At 40.5% G+C, this 22038-nt stretch overlaps 1 protein-coding gene across 2 annotated transcripts; it reads left to right on the top strand.

The window, feature by feature from the left end:
• Nucleotides 1-14057: 14057 nt before the first annotated feature.
• Nucleotides 14058-16860, top strand: LOC104611830 (Tetratricopeptide repeat (TPR)-like superfamily protein). 2 transcript variants are annotated; one of them, XR_016068704.1, is made up of 2 exons: nucleotides 14058-16333; nucleotides 16438-16860. XR_016068704.1 is itself a non-coding variant. In XM_088886621.1 (1 exon), exon 1 carries the CDS (start codon nucleotides 14394-14396, stop codon nucleotides 16113-16115), a length of 1722 nt encoding a protein of 573 aa, XP_088742747.1. In that variant the 5' UTR covers nucleotides 14058-14393; the 3' UTR covers nucleotides 16116-16361. The 2 variants fall into 2 exon arrangements, 1 of the variants encoding a protein (XP_088742747.1); XM_088886621.1 differs by lacking the exon at nucleotides 16438-16860 and having other exon boundaries at nucleotides 14058-16361.
• The last annotated feature ends 5178 nt before the right edge of the window (nucleotides 16861-22038 follow it).

A 22038-nucleotide genomic window follows, 5' to 3' on the forward strand; every position in this document is an offset into this window, starting at 1 on the left:
AACAACAACTTTTTTTGTTTGGAACCAATGCTTCAGGAAATGTTTTTTGCACTTCTACCCATTATCCATTGCCACATTACTGCCCTGTTGGCAGCAACGAGCTACAGCTCTAGGAAATGCCAAATTTGGCATTGCTCCAAGCCATGCCTTCCCGATTTCCAAGGCATGGCTAGGAGCACCGTTTTCTATGGAAAAAGCGGTTCCAAACAAAAGGTTGTTTCCTGGAGCACCGTTTTTTCCTACATGGTGCCGATGTGGTGTTGTTTTCTAGAGCATCACAACTTTGGTACTTCATCTAACTACTAATTGGGCACAACCATGATAACCCTGCCTAAGAATAGTCAGGGGTATTTTCGGCCTAAGAATAGTCAAAGTGTACCATTTTCCTAGTTACAATCAATTATGTGACCTTTGAGGGTCTCTGTGTAAATTATGTGGAAAACTAGAAAGTTTTCTAGGTTGAAGTACAATTTTTGGGAAGCTAGTGTGAAGACCAACTGAGAAATGGGGTGTTTTTGTAAAGAACTGAGAACAGGAGGGCGCCTCCTATCTACTAAACCCAGTTGGCGCCCATCCTATTGTATTACCATGCTCCCCTCTCCTTAACAAACCCTAGGGAGCCTTTTTAACCTAATATTTTCACTCTTAGCAAACCCTAGCCACCCCTAGGTGTTTAATCTCCACCCTCCACCTCTTTTAATCTCAATCACTCATTTTAGGGCTCTCCTTTATAGCTTTTAAACCAAAGAGCGTCACCTATTCTACTAATCCTCACCATTCAACCATCACCTCCAAATCTCAGCCACTCCCTTCATCTTATATCCCAACCATTCAATCTAGGGCACCACCTATTCTTTTACTCTTAACCCTTTAACCCTAAATGTTCTAATCTACATCCTCAATTTCTGGGCGCCCAAATCTTAGCCCTACATAATATTGGGTGCCCTCTCCTTTTATTTTCAGCTATAGGATCTCCCCAAAACCATCTTAGTCATCCATTAGAAACCCTAGGGCGTCCCTAACTTTGCTAAATCCCAATTGCTGCCCCCTATCTTTCTCCCTATTTCTAGTTGTGTCCACCCTTCTCTATAAAAAGGGTCCCAAGGGCCCTGTAGAAGGGGTTGGTCAATTCACTTAGGGGAAAAGGAAGGTTGATCTTGAGAAGTTCAAGGGTAGAGGAAGAGGAGGACGCCCAGGCAAGAGGAGGGATTCCTACTTGCAATTCGCCAACACCACTACTGCCACCTCTGGATTTGAATCCCAACCATTTTTTCTTCATTTTTAGAATTACTTTCTATTCTTTAATTTTCAGTTTAATTTTTTCTTCTTGCAAATTTATTTTTATTAGATTTAATTTGTGTTTTATTTCTTTTCTACAGATCTGAAATTCAGCTAGGTAAGACGGAAGGCCTAGCTTGAGAAGTTCGAGGGTGGAAGGAGTGATCCGGAAACTGCTACCTCTGATCGGATTTTCAGACATTTTTATTTTGTTTCTTTTATTTAGTTGTTTATGTTATTTATTTATTTTTATGCACTTGTTATTCTCACTACTTTTCGAATTTGGTTTTAATTAATTAATTTTTTATTTTTGCAACTCCCACTTGCGTTCTCTTCTCCCGGATCTAAGAAAATATTAAAATTTCCCTCGCTTCCCTATGGAGACGACCCATTCTCACCTATTTACTACGTTAGTAGTTGTTTGAGAATCGGTAAAATTCTATAAATGTTTAAAGTGGTGTTCCGGAATGTTTAACGACGCGCTTCCGGACACACCAAACCACAAAGAAGTTTTGAGCAAGGTAGAGTCTATTAAGCAACAAGGAAAGCTAGATCACCATTTGCAATGATCGGGAATCTCTCGCCATGAGTTCTCAGGCGGTAGGATTAAGTGTGACACTCTCCTTGTGCATAGTTAGATGCTCAAACACTCAAATAGACGCTTGGATAGTTGGACTTTCAAATCTCAGATAGTCGTTACTTAGACAATCGTTTTGGTGGATGAGGGTGTAAACTCATAGCTTGTTTTCCTCGATGGAAGAAGAGCGTGACTTTTTACTTCAAAAAAATCAAAGTAGTTTTTCACCCCCAATTAGACATGTTCATGGGCCAGGTCGGGTTGGGCTTGTATATGTATTGATAGAATACACTCAGGCCTGAGCTTGAGTCCAGCCCGACCATGGGGCCTAGGTCTTGACCCAAGCCCAGTCCTCCTATAAAGCTCGAAGCCCAGGACCAAGCCCGAGCCCGACCATAAATTTGAAAATAGAATTTTTTTTCTTTTTTGTTCAATAAAAATTATTTTATTTATATTAAAAACCTTCAAAACTCAAAAATAATAAACATCTCACTATTACTTGGAAAAAAAGAGAAGAGGAACAAAGAAAAAATATTGTATATATATATTTTTATTAAATAAAATAGATTTTTGTTATTTAATATATAATATCAAGTTGGGCTCGGGCTTGAGCTGGTTTTTTTTAAGAAAGCCTGAGCCCAGTCCAAAAAAAGTCAGGCCCGAGGCTGAACCCACAGGCATAAAATTATGACCAAGCCTGACTTATAATGGACTGAACCGAACCAACCCATCAGGCTACCCGGCCCATAAAAGGTCTACCCCCAATATCGATGCAAACCCTGACATGTTTAAAATTTTATTGATCTTATGAATGTTTTTACAGCATTTCCAAACGCATGTAATTGTGGACTCGGGTATTAATGCACCAAACCGGGATTTTCTTTCTCCCCCAACCTTCAAACTGACCTAATCTGTGGCTATCATCTTTACAATGGTGTTGTGCTTAGAAATCCAACAAAAACACCACTAGCGGCGACCAATCTTCAATGGTATGCTAATGTTTTTCCTTCTTTTTGTTTTTTTATTTTAATTTTATCAACCTAATGCTATTGGGTGCCTCCATTACAGTCTCATCAAAGTGAGGGAAGGAACATCTCTGTTGCACCTTCTTTACAAGGTGCGTCTCCCTCCTTTATTATTTAATATTTTTAATTATCATTTTAATCATATTAATATTTAATTTATTATTTATTATTAATTAATTTTTATTATTTTATTTTCATTTTCGGTTATTTAAATAAGAATCTAAAGGGTAGATTTGTAAAATCATAAAAAGAATAAGATTCATTTACAATTTTTGCTTTCTTTTCTACATTTTTATTATATTTATAACACTTTTTATTATTTTATTGTTTTCTAACATTACCTTTAAATTTTTATTGATATTATTTATTGATTTTTATCATATTTTATATTTTGTATTGTTGTTATAGTATTTTTTATGAACGTCACAACATTTATATCACCAACAACCCTACTATATTTAGATGTTTGCAAAAGTAAATAAAAAAAAAAACAAATTTTCCATAAAATGTTTTAGAAGAATTTTTAAGAATTTTTTTATTTTCAAACTTCATATTTCAGATTTACCGAATGCCACCTAACCGACGAGCTTGACTCAAATCCAACCCTCCACTCACAGTCTCACACACAAAGTAATAAAGTAATAACTCGACCCGATCAAACCCGGGTTGATGTTCGGTTGATTTCGAATTAATCCCGAGAAAAAGGGCCCAATTATTCGGAGGTGCATGAGAATACGGTGGATTTGATCGATTGTTGCACATTTCAGCGATAAAGAGAGAAAGGAAGTAAAAAGATTGATGAATGAAAAGGATATCTGGATGCGTCTAATCATGTATTGGGTCCCAACTCTGACTCACAGAGTCACAGTCTCTGACCTGCTTTCCTTAAAGGCAAATGGTTTTTGGGTCTCTCTCTATGACCCAAATAGTTAGTTCCACTCAACCCGTCCATTATATATTTTTTATATTTATACAAACCGATCTGAATCAGTGAATCTCATTATCGAAAGTCCAAGTGATCATGAATGCACTCCCATGCAAAATGATTTAATGCGTAGACTGGGGAGTCCAGTCGGACTCTGGATCATCCCATCCGTAGTCCGATTCCCTTTTTTTTTTTATTATTATTATTTTTTTGGGTCTGTATAGAAATCATTTATATGTGAGTGGGGGAATCCAAAACAAAGACAGACAAATGAATGAAAAAAAAAGCTTTGGCCACATGCACATACGACATAGTTCATAGCTGATGCTATGAGGATGAGGGGAATGCAGAATGCTCTACGTGGTCTAGTTTGTAGGACATCCTAATTACTTGGTGTCAATCACTCAAGTGTCCCTCCTGCTTCCCTTTGGCTTTGGGAGATTCATTCTAATATTTTTACCCAACAATCCAACTGGGTGATGCTCTGGCTTTGCAGCTACCTCTGATTTGTTTTCTTCATTTACCCCTTTTGCCACGTTGCAAAAGATTATAATGTAGCTTTGTGTGTGTGTGGGAGCAATATTCTAATCCATAACTGCCAAATTGCTTAACGAAACATAAAGTATATCAAAATTATTCCATTGAAGAATGAAATACCGACGCACTTTGCTGGTAATTTGCCCATAGATTTCCATAAACAATATTGATTTGGTTTCAAAATCAGTTTTCACTTTTCAACATACCAGTGGCAGTGGCTGATTATATATCTTTTTCTCTTGAACATGCATGCGCAGAATCATTTCTTATTCAGAGCATGGAGTGAGACTCTTCTACTTGCTTGCACTACTACCTAATTTCTTTTGTTTCTTAATCACTTAATTATCTTCTAACCTCTGAGTGTAGTGAGTGAGAGAGAGATTGGGTGACCACATTATCGATGCTCAGTAATTAATCCTGTACGGCTCTACTAATTAGTACTGGTTCACACTTCACAGACAATGGGGGGCCAATCTTTAATGGGGTTTCATACATAGATGAAATAAGTGTGTGTGTGTGTGCAAAGGGGGCGGGGGGGTAAATGCTTTTTGCTCTTGTGATTTCCACTTTCTTATTACAGAGTTACAGAGTCTGATGGTGATAGGTTGCATTGGTGTTGGTGAGCATCAACATCATGAGATGGAGGTGGGATTGATGGATGCCCTGCTGCTGCTGAGTGGTGGGCATGATCGATCAATCCAGAACCAGAAAGCCTAGAACTTCATTTGGTTGCCTTTTTTTTTTATTGGGGGACCACCAAAAGTTACCTTCACTTAGCTTTCGCTTCTTCTTTATTAGAATGTGTTGGAAAATGGGGTCATTGTAATTTTGGAGGATTAGAACATTATTTGCCCTCACTTAGTTTTATTGAGTTTGTTGTTGGTTTACAGATAAATTCGTTTCCAGGATACAACAGAGCCTTGGACGAGAATCTGCAACCAGCAAAGTTGAAGAATTTCCGAAAAAACCTTCTGTGAAACTGTAGCAGACCGGACTGAGAGAGAGAAAGTGGATTTCGAAAATATATGTTTTTTAAGTCTGATTTATGCTCCTTAAATAGTTTATGAAGATGTATGAAGAAAAAGTAAGTGCTGGTTCAGAGAAGGCACCTTGAATAGTTACAATTTCAAACATTGTGATTGTTTAAAAGGTAGTTAACAGTTAATGACTGTTAACTTTGAATTGTGCCTCTTGATCATACCCGATTAAATCGTGACTGTTGATCTTATCAACGGTGATCAATGGTCAGCATCACACCAAAATCAAAACAGTCCTTCGTGAACCACATGGGTGCGAACAAAGTGTGTCTTTAAAGCACCTCATTGTGCCACACACACGCGCACACGTATTGCATAATATTAAAACTGGGTTTTGTAAAAGAAAAACTAATTTTTCAAACAAGTATATAAGTGCAATTTCTCATATAATTAACCAATTAAACCCATTAAATTTAATCTCTTATGAGATTAAAATCCAACATGTACTCTCTGTTGTTTTTTGTTTGTTCGGATGGTACTGAGTAGTGAGTACCCACCACGATTATCAGCTTTCTTTACTTTCTTCTAATTATACTTTCAATTTCTAGGCGAAGAACTATTCTTTCTCTCTCTCTCTAATGTCGTGTCCTTTTGTCTTGATGTGTGCGTATCTGCGTACATATATATAACTAGTTCCTGCATTTATAAATGCATGACAGTGATGCCTTTGAGGGTTGAGATTCAGATTACTATATAATCCATGAGAAGAGCATCCGAGAACACACATTCACAATTTCTTTTATATTAGTCAGTTAACTAAACAGTATGATGATTTAAAAAATTTACCCTAATATTGTAATGAGAATCATTCTCACTATGCCATGCCAAATTATATAGAGACAAATATACCCTTCATTAATTATTTAACAATCAAGTAGGAAAGCAAGAATACCATACAGGCTTCCATGCATTTGGGGTGACCATGGACCGGCCTTGGTCTTGGCATCTAGTATAAGAGGGGCTTAATTTACATATGGGGCTGATTCGGCCAAGCTGATAATACAAATAGTAGATCCGATCGAATCTTACAAATATGGATTTGAATTTGGATCTTTTAATAATGTTGGATATTCAGATATGATCTTATTTGGTTTAATTTCTGAAAAAAATTTAAAAATATAACAGTTTGTATAAAAAAACAAAAAATACAAGTATTTTCTTCAATTATATTTATCATATATACATGTATTTTATAAAAAAATAAATAATATAAAAATTACAAAAATGCAATATAAATATATATAAATAAATGAACAACATAAACATAATATAATACCATATCGAATTGGATATTTTTGAATTGGATGGGGGTGCTTCAAATTCAACTCGATTTTCAATCAGATCCTATTATCCGATCTAAAAATCCAACAAGAATATATCTGAATCAGACAAAATAAGATCAGATCAGATTGAATCATGATCTAATCCATTTGCACCCTTAGTCCTGCTTTTGAGATTAGCTTTCATGAGTTTATGAGCTTACTCTCAGCCCGATGCTTTCAAGTAAGTCATGATAAGAAGATGAATTGTTTTGTTTTATCAACAATTTGGCCCTTAAAATATGTCATGGCAGCTCATTAGTGGGATATGTGGACTCTTGAAGAGTATTCATTGATGATGTCCATATAGGGCTGTAAAATGTAAATGAATTCCAAAAGTCTATTTCTTATTCCGACTTTGAATTTGATTATTTCATATTTGGATGTTAGAACTTGCATTTAATTAATAATCGGATTATATATAGATTTAACCCCTATTCGATCTGATTAAAATTCATGTATGATAAAAATTTTTTATTTTATGTATATATAGTATAATTACGCATTCATATAGATATTATGTATAATTATATAAAATTTATAATTTATAAATTTTATATTTTATATTTATAAATGTTTATTATACAGATACACTTTAAAAATAATTAGTCTTTTAACTTTTTAAATTTTTTTGGTCATTTTAAACACAATAAGATGATTATAAATTTAATCTAAATCCAATCCAAAATCCAAGATAATAAAATCGGATGCATATGCGGATGCAGCTGGATCCAATCCATTTACAACCCTAATTACTTTTTTTTTATTAAAAGAGACTTTAGATTTTGAAAAATTAATCTTTTGACCCAATTGCTTCTCAAAAACTAAGAAGCAGTCTCTTGAGACTTTTGGTGTAAGGCACTCTCTTGACCATAGATCGGATTTTTAAAATGTTAAGGGCATAATTCTACTATTTAAGGGTTCAAAAGGAATGCTTGAAACATTAAGATATTGTGTCTAGTGTTGTTTTGTTACTAGCAGATCGGTAAGGGCTTGAGCTGCTTCACAATGGCAAGACGAGAGTTAAGGAATGGCAGTTAGGGGTGATCATGGCCTGGGCTAAGCACTTAAACAAGGGCTATAGCTCAAGGCCAGGTCTGCATAGACTAGGCTGGGCGGGCTGGGCTTTGTTCCTATACACACAAATTTAAATAAAACCTTTTCAAGACTCATAATCATATGGGTAGGATGACATTTCAAAATGAGGAAAATGGGTATGACAAATTATATGATCTCCTTCTGCCCACTTAAGCGAAAAAAGAGGAAGAAAGAAACATAAATAATGAATTTATACAATTATAAGGGGAAAATGGTCTGATGTAACCGTTTTTGGTCACGTACCATTTTTTGTGATGTATAAATTTTTTGGCTAAGTACCTCATTGTTTGACCCGGTGGTGACGTGCCTTGGTGATGAGCTACTTGGTGGCGAACTCCCTGGGGGAGAACTACTTGGTGACGAACTGCCTGGTGGTGCTCCCTGGTGGCGAACTGCCTGGGGGCGAACTGCCTGGTGGCGAACTTCCTGGTGGCGAACTGCCTGGTGGCGAACTGCCTAGTGGTGAACTCCCTGGTGGCGAACTGCCTGATGGCGAACTACCCGGTGGCGAACTGCCTGGTGGCGAACTGCCTGGTGGCGAACTGCTTGGGGGCGAACTGCCTGGTGGCGAACTGCCTGGTAGTGCTCCCTGGTGGCGAACTACTTGGTGGCGAACTGCTTGGTGGCGAGCTACCTAGTGGCGAACTGCCTGGGGGCGAACTGCCTGGTAGTGCTCCCTGGTGGCGAACTGCCCGGTGGCGAACTGCCTAGTGGTGCTCCCTGGTGGCGAACTGCCTGATGGTGAACTCGTCACTTGACTTGCTCCTAGGCGGTCTGCAACTCATAGGATGGTGGAGCTCCCTGGTGCAGCGCAACCCGACTACCCTCCACGTGAGGTGATTTTCTCTCCTTTGTAGACGGCGGGAGCTGAGGGACCTGCGAGAACTGAATCAGAGGACCCGGGGGTATTTTCTCGATGGTGACTCTCCGATGCCTAAGTTAGCACTCTGATTACAGAGGGCTTGGACAGAAATGAGAGAGCTAGAGAGCGGGGGTTACCATCCTTTTTTTCCCCTTTGGCTTTGGGGGTCGGAGTCCTTATATAGTGGTGCCCTCGCGGGTTAGGTGGGTGAAAAGCCTTCAAATGGTAAGACGTCATATCCCGTCAGAACCGGGTACGGTGATGAACTCCTCGAGGTTGTCAGGCTGGCGCTTGTGCCAAGCGGCCAGGTCGGCGCCTGGGCCAGGTTGTCAGGTCGGCGCCTATGTCAGTCGGCGGGTCGGTGTCCGGGCCAGGTTGCCAGGCCGGTGCCTGTGTCCGGGTCAGGTTGTCAGGTCGGCGCCTGTGTCCGGGTCAGGTTGTCAGGTCGGCGCCTGTGTCCGGGCCAGACTGCCAGGTCGGCACATGTGTCCGGGCCAGGTTGCCAGGTCGGCACATGTGTCCGGGCCAGGTTGCCAGGTCGGCGCCCGTGTCCGGGTCAGGTTGTCAAGTCGGCGCTTGTGTCCGGGCCAGATTGCCAGGTTGGCGCCTGTGTCTGGGCCAGGTTGCCAGGTCGGCGCCTATGGAAGGCTGATCTGGCCAGGTCGCGCAGGCCGCGCCAGGTCGCGCGCTGGCCGCGCGGGCCGCGTGCAGGTCGCGCCAGGCCAGCCAGACCGGTGCCCGGGGGGGACACCAACTTGGTAAGTTGTTGCCTGGATGCTTGCCTAGTTGTCACGAGGTGCCACGTGTCGCAATTTCACTGGAGGGCCAAATCTTCCCTCATCAATTGCCTCTCACTCCCGAGCTGAGAGTAACTCAGCGAAGGGAGTAGATTTCCTTTGGCCCGTAAGTTGACGAGCTAGTAAGTTTTGATCCAATTCCTTAGGCTTTGGGAGCTGCCTGTATGTGGCGAGCTGCTAGTAAGACGAGGGGGTCTCCGCCAGTTCAGTAGTGTAGCCCTTAGGCTTTGGGGCAACTTATAGTTCACTTTTGCTAATTTTGTTCCTACTGAGAAAGCGACTGGATATTTAGCAATAGTGTGGCCCGTAGGCTTTTTGGGAGTGACTCGTAGTCTACTCTTTTTTGACTTTTGCCCGTGTTGGAGAGGCGACCGGGTCTTAAGCAGTAATGTGGCCCGTAGGCTTTTTGGGAGTGACTCGTAGTCTACTCTTTTTTGACTTTTGCCCGTGTTGGAGAGGCGACCGGGTCTTAAGCAATAATGTGGCCCGTAGGCTTTTGGGAGTGACTCGTAGTCTACTCTTTTTTTACTTTTGCCCGTGCCGGAGAGGCGACCGGGTCTTAAGCAGTAATGTGGCCCGTAGGCTTTTGGGAGTGACTCGTAGTCTACTCTTTTTTGACTTTTGCCCGTGCCGGAGAGGCGACCGGGTCTTAAGCAGTAATGTGGCCCGTAGGCTTTTGGGAGTGACTCGTAGTCTACTCTTTTTTGACTTTGCCCGTGCCAGAGAGGCGACCGGGTCTTAAGCAGTAATGTGGCCCGTAGGCTTTGCCTGTGAGGTGTTGAGCTATGATTGTGCTGCATCAGCTTCGTAATGCCGGTCACCCACTCCTACAAGAAGCTACTAGGAGCTCGACCTTCGGGGGCAGCACTACTAACTTTAGGTTGCCAGCTCACACGGGAGCCTTGGAAGGCTCGACCGGTAAGGGTGCCTATATAGTCTATTGGCCGTCAACTCCCGTGGAAGCCACGAAGAGCTCATCTTTGTAGGGGGACCTTGCGGAGAGGACTGATGAGGCATTATCTGAATTGAAAGTAAGGTTGGTAGAGCTACTTAGTCTGTTAGCCCCCTGCATAGTTTTTGAGTTCATAAAAAATGTAAACTATAAAGTGATAGCTTCAAAAAAGTGAGGACTTAGCTTTGGTAAGATGAGAACTTAGCTTTTGTAGGATGAGAACTTAGCTTTTCGTAGCGTTTCCCACAGACGGCGCCAATTGATGTAAACCGTTTTTGGTCACGTACCATTTTTTGTGATGTATAAATTTTTTGGCTAAGTACCTCGTTGTTTGACCTGGTGGTGACGTGCCTTGGTGATGAGCTACTTGGTGGCGAACTCCCTGGGGGTGAACTACTTGGTGACGAACTACCTGGTGGTGCTCCCTGGTGGCGAATTGCCTGGGGGCGAACTGCCTGGTGGCGAACCCAGGCCGCGTGCAGGTCACGCCAGGCCAGCCAGACCAATGCCCGGGGGGGACACCAACTTGGTAAGTTGTTGCTTGGGTGCTTGCCTAGTTGTCACGAGGTGCCACGTGTCGCAATTTCACTGGAGGGCCAAATCTGCCCTCATCATGGTCCTACAAGTAAAAAATAATAATGACATTAGAGCAATTGCATTTAGTAAGAATGAAAGTAATACTTATGTCCTATATGAAAAATGTTTTAAAGGGGAGAAACACTAGGAAATAGCATTGCTTTCAACCTGCCGTTGATTCGGCCTGTTGAACCGTTCGAACTGTCATTTGACCAAGATTTCAGATCTGGTTTAGTCAAGACCCATTAGAGGTCAAAAACCATTGACTTGGTCAAGAACCACTTGACCCAGTCGGTTCAACTGTTGACCCATTCAACCTGATCACAGGGTCGTGGGTTGCACACTTAATGTATATATGCAAACTTTCGAAAGCTATAACTTTGTACTCCGATATCCGATTGGGGTATTTCTTTTTATTTTGGGTAAATTTTCGAAATCTATATGTACCAAGAAGCCGTAGGTGCCTTGCCCCGCTATTTTCGCAAAAAATCCCTTCTTTGGCCTCAAATTGCAAATTTTAATATTTTTTATAAAAAAAAATTAAAAATAGAATTAAAATATAAATTAAATATAAAAATACATATAACATATGTAAAACATTTTTATAACATTATTTATTAATAAAATATATTTATACATACACACACACATATATATATATATGATATAGAATGGTCTGAACTATTTAACCCAGCCGGTCGAACCGGTAACCTGTGACCCGTAGGCAAAAATGATTCAACCTCTGGATCGGTTTTTAAAACATTGGGAAATAGTCTATCTAATGGGAGAAGTGAGAACAATGATTGAAATTAGGGGTTTGGACTTCGGAAATTTCAAATAAGAAAGTAAAGACTGAAATTAGCAGGGAAACTGGGAAGGTACTGGTCCTGCTAGATTGCTACATGAAATCATGCACCTCGTCATCAAACAGTGTATAGCAAGTGTGTGTACTGTGCAAGAGAAAAGAAAAAGACTAGGCTTCACTTTCATCTAGTTTGCAAATGTGGATCCGCATGCTTGTGGAGTGTGTGTAGGGTTTTTTACTTGTAAGGAATCCCGTTGCCATGCATCAGGTTCAGTCTTATGGAACTATAGTCTCTTTGTGGCACGTCTAATTCATTTAACATAGGATTAAAAAATTAAACTACCTCTAAGTTTTTTGAAAACAATGACTTAAAACAATCTAAGTTTTTTGGGGAATAGGACAAATATCTCTCATTGTTATTGATAGAGGTTGAATCGCCCAACTTCCATATTGGAGGATAGTTTAGATGAACAAATGTTGAGGTCGGTGGACTGATCTACAAGAACCAATAGATCATAGTACCCGAGGGTTTAGATTTGGGCTAGACACTTTGATGCTTATGTTAGTTGAGCTTAACGAGCAAGAAAGCAAAGGGAGATTTAGAGAGTTAGAGAGCTTGTACACATTAAATCGTGCATACATCATGAAGGCGTGGAGGTGCCTTTTTATAGGCCTCGGGGTCCAAGAACTGTGTCTGAGATATCCGGGAGCAATAGGCCTTATCGGCCCATTATCTTTGGGGCATGTTCTACCGGTGTTGGTGATGATCCTCATCCAATCCCTTCGAAGTGTGTGGAAGTAGGATCATCCCTGCCAAGTGAATGATGTGTCACTGTCTGTTTCAGAACTGATAGGTGCATTAACCGGATAATGACATCCCGCCACGTAGAGGGGTCAGAAAGGTCAAGCTGGCATCCAAAGTCATTGGCTTTGCTCTCCCAAGGTGATGTGCTTCATTATGCTGTGGAGCAACCCATTGGTCTTACATCGGTCAAGATGCATGTCAGGCTGGTCAGTTTGGGCCAATCTAACCAAGTGCGACCTGCCTCTACATGGCACCAAGGTGTTATTAAATGGTTAGGACTTACTATGTGGTGCTATATGATTGGAAGGTCAGATCACCCCTCGTTAATTAGTTCTCCATCACATTCTATTCACATGTCATATCACGTGATTATTATAATATTTTGAAAATCCAATTTTGCCATATATTTCTTTTTTCACCATATCTAAATCTATTTTTGCTATCATTGGTATCCCCTATTCTCCACCATTGAATAATCAAAACATAAAAAGTACCATTACACTATTATTGTAAGGAGTTCACATAATGAGAGAAGTTGAAGATGAACCAGTATACGATAAGGGTAGGGAGGCGGAGAAGACTGCTCGGCATTCCCGTCTCATAACTCGGGAATCAAAGGCTCCAAATCCGATTGTAATGGCGGAGATCAGTTCAAACAGTGAGCCCTTCAAAGATGATTTTCTAAAAACAATTGTTTTTTTTTACTTGGTTGGTTTTACTCCTCTCATCAATAGTTTGGATGGGGCAAGCTAAACTTTACAGGGTTTAGGCAAAGAACCTCAACAAACAAGTTGAAGTTCCCAAAAACTTTCAATGGAGAGAGAGACGTGGGATTATTCTTAAGTAACTAGAAAGAGGAGGGCAAACTGGTCTCATAAAAGTAAAAATTAATGAGATGTTTACACCTGGAGCAAAGTTCGGGAAAAAGTAAAAGGTAATTTATACGGAGAACTACGGACAGGCCTATTGGCATCAATTTCGAACCGACAATTACCCCAATTTTACTTTGTGCTTTGACCCTGGGTATTCTCCCTAATTTATATGTGACAAATAAAAGTTTGAGAACCTAGGTATCACTACCTCCAAAAAGTATAAGAAAATTCTAGTCTCAAAGCATGGCATCAATCCTACATTGAGAATGTCTACGGCAATGTTTTCAAAACCGGACCAAAAAAATTGGGAACTGATCAACTGATTGGTTCTGCTTTCTTTCAAGACTGCTTTTTCATCCAAAACCGATAATTTTGGTCAACAAACTGCTGAATCAACGGGTTAATCATTCGAACGGTTTTAACCGTTTTTCAATTATTTATTTATTTATTTATTTTTTGTCAGAATGAGCTAGCCATTCAGGTCGAATGATCAAACCGTTCAAACCAGTAACCGGATCTCTCACCTGTTCGTTTTTAAAAACCATGATCTACGGTATATGTATGTAAATTTTATGAATCTGGATCTGCTTATCGTAAAATATGTGCAAACATTGCACTCACACATGGATGGAGAACATCTGTTGTTCTTTAACAAATACCCGCAAACCATTAAGTATTACGTCGACCCGCACCGCATTTACACCGAAAACAAACGCAGCCGAGTACAGAGTTAAAAGTTTTGTACGAAATATGGCATTCATCTATAATGCAAGGCACCCATTTATGAAGCACAATTACAGAAAATAGAGAGTATCATATGCTCCACACGAAAATCTGAAGATACATCCAAGGAGGCGGGAGGCCCAACGGATTCAACTACCAAACGACAGGGATAGGGATACTCTTCAGTCTTCACCAGCGACCCCTGATGCTAACTTCCAAACTGACGTCCTTGTTAAAGAAATGCGAAAACGCTAATCATGCAAAGCAAATCCACGCTCAAATCCTCACTAACGGTCTTTACCAACTCCACCCACTCCTGCTTCATCAAATTCTCCTCTCAGCCTGCGACTTCACTGAGTACGTCCAATTAATCCTATTTCATTTGCCTAACCCAGATGTCTTCTCGTGGGCCTTTACCATTCGCTACTTCTCCCAGCATGGCCGGTTCAAAGACGCCATTGCTCTCTATGTCCGAATGCACAGACTGGTGCCATGTCCGAGCACCTTTGCTGTTTCATCGGCTCTCAAGGCATGTGCTCGGATTGCGCATACTATGGGAGGGACTGCAATTCATGCGCAGGTTCACAAATATGGATACAGCAATGATGTTTACGTACAAACTGCCCTTGTTGATCTCTATTCCAAGTTGGGTGATACGAGGATGGCACAGTTACTGTTTGATAATATGGCGGAAAGAAACGTGGTATCGTGGAACTCTATTCTATCTGGATATTTGAAAGCTGGGGAATTAACTATGGCTCGGAGGATTTTCGATGAGATTCCAATGAAAGATGTTGTTTCTTGGAACTCAATGGTTTCAGGGTACGCAAAAGCAGGGGATATGGAGAACGCAACTTCTTTGTTTCAGCAGATGCCAGAGAGAAACTCTGCTTCTTGGAATGCAATGATTGGTGGCTATGTGGATTGCGGGAACATCGAAGCTGCACGGAGATTTTTCAATGACATGCCCCAAAGAAGCAATGTTTCATGGATTACCATGATTGCTGGCTACTCAAAATGTGGAGACGTTGATTCTGCTCGTTATCTCTTTGATCAGATGGGTGACAAGGATCTGCCCTCATGGAATGCCATGATCTCTTGCTATGCTCAAAACAGCCAACCAAAAGAGGCCCTTCATTTATTTAATAAGATGCGGAAATCCAATGTAGGTGTACAGCCTGATGAGATGACATTGGCTAGCATTATATCCGCTTGTTCTCAGTTGGGGGACTTGAGGTTTGGGTTGTGGATTGAATCATATATGAGAAGACTTGGGATTAAACCAGACGATCATCTTCTTACAGCTCTTATTGACTTGTATGCAAAGTGTGGTAGCATTGACAAGGCATATGAACTGTTTTGTAGCTTGAGGAAGAAGGATTTGGTTGCTTATAGTGCGATGATTTTAGGCTGTGGCATTAATGGGAGAGCCCCTGAAGCAATTAGGTTGTTTAAAGAGATGTTGGCTGATAATATCCATCCAAATGCAGTCACATTCACTGGACTTCTAACTGCTTACAACCATGCTGGCTTAGTAGAGGAAGGCTATCAGTGTTTCAACTCCATGACAAGTGAGCATGGAATTTTACCATCATCTGATCACTATGGAATTATGGTTGATCTTCTTGGACGGGCAGGACGATTGCAAGAGGCACTTGAGATAATAAGTAGTATGCCTATGCAACCACATGCAGGGGTGTGGGGAGCATTGCTTCTAGCTTGCGGGTTACATTGCAATATTGAACTTGGGGAGATTGCAGCTCAACATTGCTTCGAGCTGGAGCCTGATACAAGTGGATACTACTCTCTTCTAGCAAATATATATGCTTCTGTTGGGAGGTGGGATGATGCCAAGAGATTGAGAAAGGTGATGGAGGAGAAGAGATTGACCAAGATACCTGGATGCAGTTGGACAGAATCATCTTGACTATACAGGAAACAAGAATCTGTAGTACAGATTAAATTGAGAAAGTTCAGGTTTCAGTCATGTAAAACTGGGACCAAGGTGGCATGTCCTGGTCCTAAAATGCTCCTTTTGTTTCTGCTGATAGTATCTCCTTAGATTTGGTTGTATGAACACCAATCTTTATGGGAGAAGCTCTGCTAAATCTATGTCTCAGCGGTGAAACTGCAATAAGATTCAATGTAAGAGTTGGTATTTTGGCATATTAAACAAGGTATTCTTGTCAGCTTGGGGCACTATTGAAGTATAGAGGTTAATTCATCATTCTGTTTTGTTGGCCCCCTAGAAATAGGAGTTTCTCCACAGTAGCATCTGCATCTAGAAATCACATTGGAAGTGGGTGACATGGCGAATACCTCGAACCATCTGAAGCAGTTCATTGTGCAGTCACGTGTAACATAACCCTTGTCCAACCTCCTTCAAGAACGTGCTAACTGAAAGAAACTGACCACAAGGCTCAATTTATTTATTCGTGGCATTAGAAGCAGGGTTTGCTCGTCTGCTCGCTGCTCAAATACTGGTCCATGTACATTTCAATTGTAAGACTACTTAGTCTACTTAACTATTCCTGAATGTGCAACCATTGATTGCCTGATCTCTGTTGCTTCACTAAATAATATTGTGCTCAAATTTAGACGTTATCTGTGGTTAAAATTAACCCATAAACATCCAATGTTGAGGTAGCTCATTCACTGAACCATCAAAATCTATGCGTACAGTTTCATTTGATTCTTCAGGATCTGATTTACTTACCATCATTCTCTAACCTGTTAATTTTTGCTCTAGTCATATCTTTCGTCTATTGATCATCCATCATTTTCAGAACGATGTTATTGTACTGGTGACAAAAGCTCTGGGTGCGGCTTTACTAGATAAAACTAGTAGGAATGGGCTTAAGATCCAATCCAGCAGCAGTGAATTCTTTCTACTCTACTAACACTAACACTACACCCAGGTAGGCATCGGCATTTATCCCTTCCCAATACAAATCATTGATTATTTTTAAAAGGATTTTTAGAAATGGAAACCATTTTCTTCATAAATACCTTTGAACGGATTCTTGAAAGAAAAGGATAAATAATTTAAGCTTTGGTGAATTACCAACAGAATATTAGCTTGCACCAAAATGGATCCCTGTGATAAATAATAATGTCTAAGCAGAATACCAAAAGCGTAGGAAATTTTCATTTCGTTTGGCTTGAGTAAAATGCTAAAATTCCACACAATTAATTAGAAGTAAGGATTGATATTTTGTTACTTCAATATGTACAATTTGGAATAATGTTCTCTAAGCGAGTCATCACTTGGATTGGATCTGTTCTCCAAACGACCATCCTATTAGCTTAGCCTCTTAGCAGGGCTGAAAAGCTGCTCCATGAATCACAATTCAAAAGGAGACTCCTCTACCAATCACATACGTACATCTCCTTCTCATTTTCTTTAGGGTAAAAGACTTAAACCCCCCCTTCATTTTTATCCTATATACTAAAACATCCCCTTCTTTTTCAAGTTGGACTAAGACCTCTCAAGCCTTGTGACCTCACAAGGGAAAAGCATCCCCTATGTTAACATTCCATATCTGTTAGCATTTGGCATCATGTGGGAGTTATTTTTTCCTTAAAAACCCAATTCTTTCCATTATTGCCCATTGCTCCGTTGTCTGTGCGTCATTGTATCGCATACCCAAAAACATGATAGAGGTCTGCACTCCCTCTACCACCCAACCACTAGGGGTGGCACTTTTTCACCCAACCCGCTGAACCCACCCAATCCACACAGAATCTAATCCATCCAACCCGCTCAATTACTTGTCGGGTTGTGTGATCAATCCATCACCCAATCTGTCCATTCAAATGGATTGAGTTGGGTTAGGTTGTGGATAATTATTGGGTTAATCATTACAGACACAAGTATTAATTCTTTAGTTTTTTTTTCTTCATTTGAATTAAATAATTTATAATTAATCAATTAATTTTCTATTAATTATTGACTAAATTTAGTTTTGTCTTGAATCAATACACTTCACCCAACATAAATCCAAATGAATTTGACCTGAGTCCGAACCAGTTCAACACGGGCTGACCCGATCCAGCATATACCGATCCGGGTCGACCCGAATCCAAAATAGATCTCAGGCAGGATGGTTCGGTATTGCTTACTTTGCCTAGTTTGGGTCATCCGGTCCAACCAGTATGCACACAGCCTAACCCGACCCCGGTACAAGCCGATATGGGTTGACCTGAATCCGAAACGGTTCCAGATGGGATGGTTCGGTGTTTGTGTGCTTTTTCTCGGTCTAGACTGTTTGAGAGGAGCAATATCCACACACCCAACCTGAATCCGGACCAACCCGATTTACTTATGCGGACCCGCTTTGGGTCAGTCGGTCCAGTCCCAAACCCATGCACAAACTTGATATGGCTGATCAAAGTCAATCCACCACTGACTAAACTGGTCCAGTCCAGTCTGACCGGACTGATCCAAATCTAAACGGTTCAACCACCCTTGATGTGATTAACTTGAAGATAATCTAATTAGATAGTTCAAATTAGTCTGACCGGTTTGAACCAAGTGGTTCGGTCAAACCCAAAATCCGAACATAGTCAAATGGCTCCACCACTTGTGTAAAAATAACATGCATGTAATGTGATTTGAACCTTCACCACTTATGTAAATAGTAACTACTATTACCACCAAGCTATGACCAAGTTATTTGTTAAGAGAGAGTTAATTTTTTTTTTAAGTCCATAAATATAAGATTAATGGGTTTGGGCGGGTTGGATTGGATTAAAGCCGGTTTAGGTTGAATACAATCCATTTAATTTTATATAACTAGGTCATTAATGGATTGACGGGTTAGATGGATTGGATTGAAACTCAACCCAAACCAAACCCAATTCAACCCGCCTAATTACCACCGCTACCAACCACTAACATCTCCAATCCACAAATGGCTGCCTCTCCCAGCAGCAACACCACCACACTTTTTATTTTGGTATTGCGACATTGCTCATTTGGGTTGAGCCTTGGCCAGACATGGTTGCATCTGGCTTCTTGATAGAATGGCTGCATAACACTATTTTAGAGGTTGCTTGGACTGATTTCTTAACCTAAGTGCTTGTGGGCAATCCAGAGGGTTTCTATGTCAGTGGTTGAAGGATAAAAGATTCTTTTTACACTTTCTTAAATTTAGGGTACCAAAGTATAGGGTACCTACCTGTAATTTACCCTTTCTTAAATTTAAAGAATAATTTAGGATAAAAGATTCTTTTTATTGTTTTCATCAAATTAAAAATCTTATTATAACAGGGGAGGTTTAAGTCCTTTATTACATCGCTCCCTCTCTCTCTCTCTTGCCATTGCTAACTGACACTCCTCTCCTTCCGCCTAACTCCAAATTCCCGCTATAAGTCTAGCGATCTTCTACTTTATTCTACCAAATCTGGAGTAGAAAACATCAACTCTAAGACAACACAAAAGCAAGCGGAATCTATGGATTCGCCACTGCTAATGGGCATGAGGTTTAACGGAAAGATCTTCAATCGAAATGAGGAAGAGAAGGAGAACGATAGGAACCAGAAAACAGCTACCTCCATCGGTGGGTTTCTATAGATGCGGCTACAAGGTAACCGATGGAGGAGAAGATCTCCAGTGGCTAGGTAACAAATTAATTTAAGCCGTTGGAGAACATCGATGGAGGAGAAGGAGATCTCCAATAGTTAATGGGTTTCGTCTCCCTGTAACCGATGGAGGAGAAGGAGATCTCCAACAGCTAGGTAATAAATGAATTTAAGCTGTTGGAGAACAGCGATGGAGGAGAAGGAGATCTCCAATAGTTGTTGGGTTTCATCTCCCTCTCTAATAAATCTCCCCAGAAAATATAGGGTAACCTCTAACCAAACAGGATGAGTATAAATGGGCACTAGCCGGTCCGTATTTTACACTCTCACCAAACCATCATGTCTCAACTCCATTAGTGTAAATGTGCATTTATGCCAGAAACAAATGCAGCCTTATTAATTGGACTCGATAAAAAAGGAAGGGCATTTTCTTATCCTACCTGACAAGATATTAGGTTAAAATTAAAAGAATAATTTGTGGCAAGTGAAGTTACCTAAGAAGGTAATCTTCAGATTAGGGTGAATTTGACATCATCTGTAACCCAAAAGCTTAAGATGTTAAATTGTGGGATAATCTTGTGTTAATGGACAAGTGGCAACCAATGGGGCCTCAAACTTAGACCCAGGATTTCCCTTGGCCCTTGCCTATAGGGATGTCAATTGGACTGGATCTGGTTCAATCCAATCCGGTTCAATATGAGTCCATTATAAATGGACCAGGTCCTGTACAATCCAATGAATATTTTGAACCAATACATTCAATGTCTGGACCGTCTCAATCTGTTCAAATTGTTTTTAATTTAGATTTATTCCAATCCAAAACCTAGTCCATTGACACCTATGTTCTTATATTCTATCAATGGACCTGATATTGATTCAATTTCACCCAATCCAATATAAATCCATTATGAATAGATCAGGTTCACTCTAATCTATTAAATACTTTAGACCATTAAGTCTAGACTGGTTCAATTCAATATATCTTATTGGCCCATCCAATCCATTCAAATTAATTTTGATTTAGAAGGTCTAACTCAACTGGTCCATTGAGCAATGAAATATCAATACCTCTTGCTCTCAAGAGCAAGCATCCCTCTTGTCATAGTGCAGGCTTCCCTCCCTCTCTTCCCCTTCCACATCTCTCCTCCCACCACCATCTCCTCCCCCTCCCCCTTTCAAAGCCACTCTACATATGATACCATGGAAGAAGAAGACCTTTATACTACTTTCTCTAGAATGCTTATCCCTTGTGCTACAAGGGGAGTCGAAGCCTCTTCAGAGGATGCCCTCCCTGGTGAAGAATGGAGAAGAAGCCTTATATTCAAAGTCTTAACGAATAGAATCATCAAACCAGGGGGTCTAAAGGAGATGGTGAGCAAGGCTTGGAAGATACCTGTTTGAACTGTCTTGGATTTTGCGAAAGACACTTACATTATTAGTTCCCTAACAACTTTGATAGGGACTTGGTCTTCGATAAAGGTCCATGGCTTTTTGAAAACGATATCATTCTACTATGTAGAGGAGAACCAGATCTAAGCCCTGAAGACTATGAGCTACCAACGGCAGATTTTTGGATTCACCTAAGTGGATTCCCTGTAGGATATCTATCAGTCAATGCAGTGAAAAAAGTGGCAACTTCTATTGGTAAACCGTTTGAACCTTCACCAAAAGAGCTGGCGCTATGGAGCAAGTTTGCTCGAATTAAGGTTGCTCTGAATATCAATGAACCATTAGTTGATTCAGTCCCATACTTTCTACTCTCAAGGAAGACAATTGTGATTAAGGTTAAGTATGAAAGGCTACCACGGTTCTGCTTGTTCTGTGGGAGATTAGGTCACGAGAAGGGTGCATGCAAAACTCTCCACCGACTGAAATTGTTCATTGAAGATTGCAAGAACCCGCATCAAAAAGAAAAGTTGCAGTCCCTTAATGTAAATAGACTAATAGAAAACATTAAAGTCACTCCAGTTGCTAGGACTAATGTTCGTCAAAGGTCCGAAGCTACAAAAGGAGATCTTCAGAGGAATACAAACAACAATGATGCCCCCGGGGAGTTACGACCAGACTGTACGCCGACGAACTCACATTCTCTGACAAATGGCAACAATGGAAAGTACCCAACAGAAGACACTTACATTATTAGTAGCAAGGGGCATGGAGGATCATGCTATTGAATCTCCCACTATGGACAACGAGACCACCTCTATTTTACATGGTGCTCCTGCCAAATCAACAATATTGGAGAACCATGGATCGATTCTCAATAC

This window comes from Nelumbo nucifera, chromosome 1 (assembly GCF_055504915.1).
Source record: "Nelumbo nucifera cultivar China Antique chromosome 1, China Antique-T2T, whole genome shotgun sequence".
Lineage (NCBI taxonomy): Eukaryota > Viridiplantae > Streptophyta > Magnoliopsida > Proteales > Nelumbonaceae > Nelumbo > Nelumbo nucifera.

Bases quoted from the DNA above. Each gene is read 5' to 3' on its own strand.
- LOC104611830 (XM_088886621.1), top strand. From the start codon at position 14,394: ATGCTAACTTCCAAACTGACGTCCTTGTTAAAGAAATGCGAAAACGCT.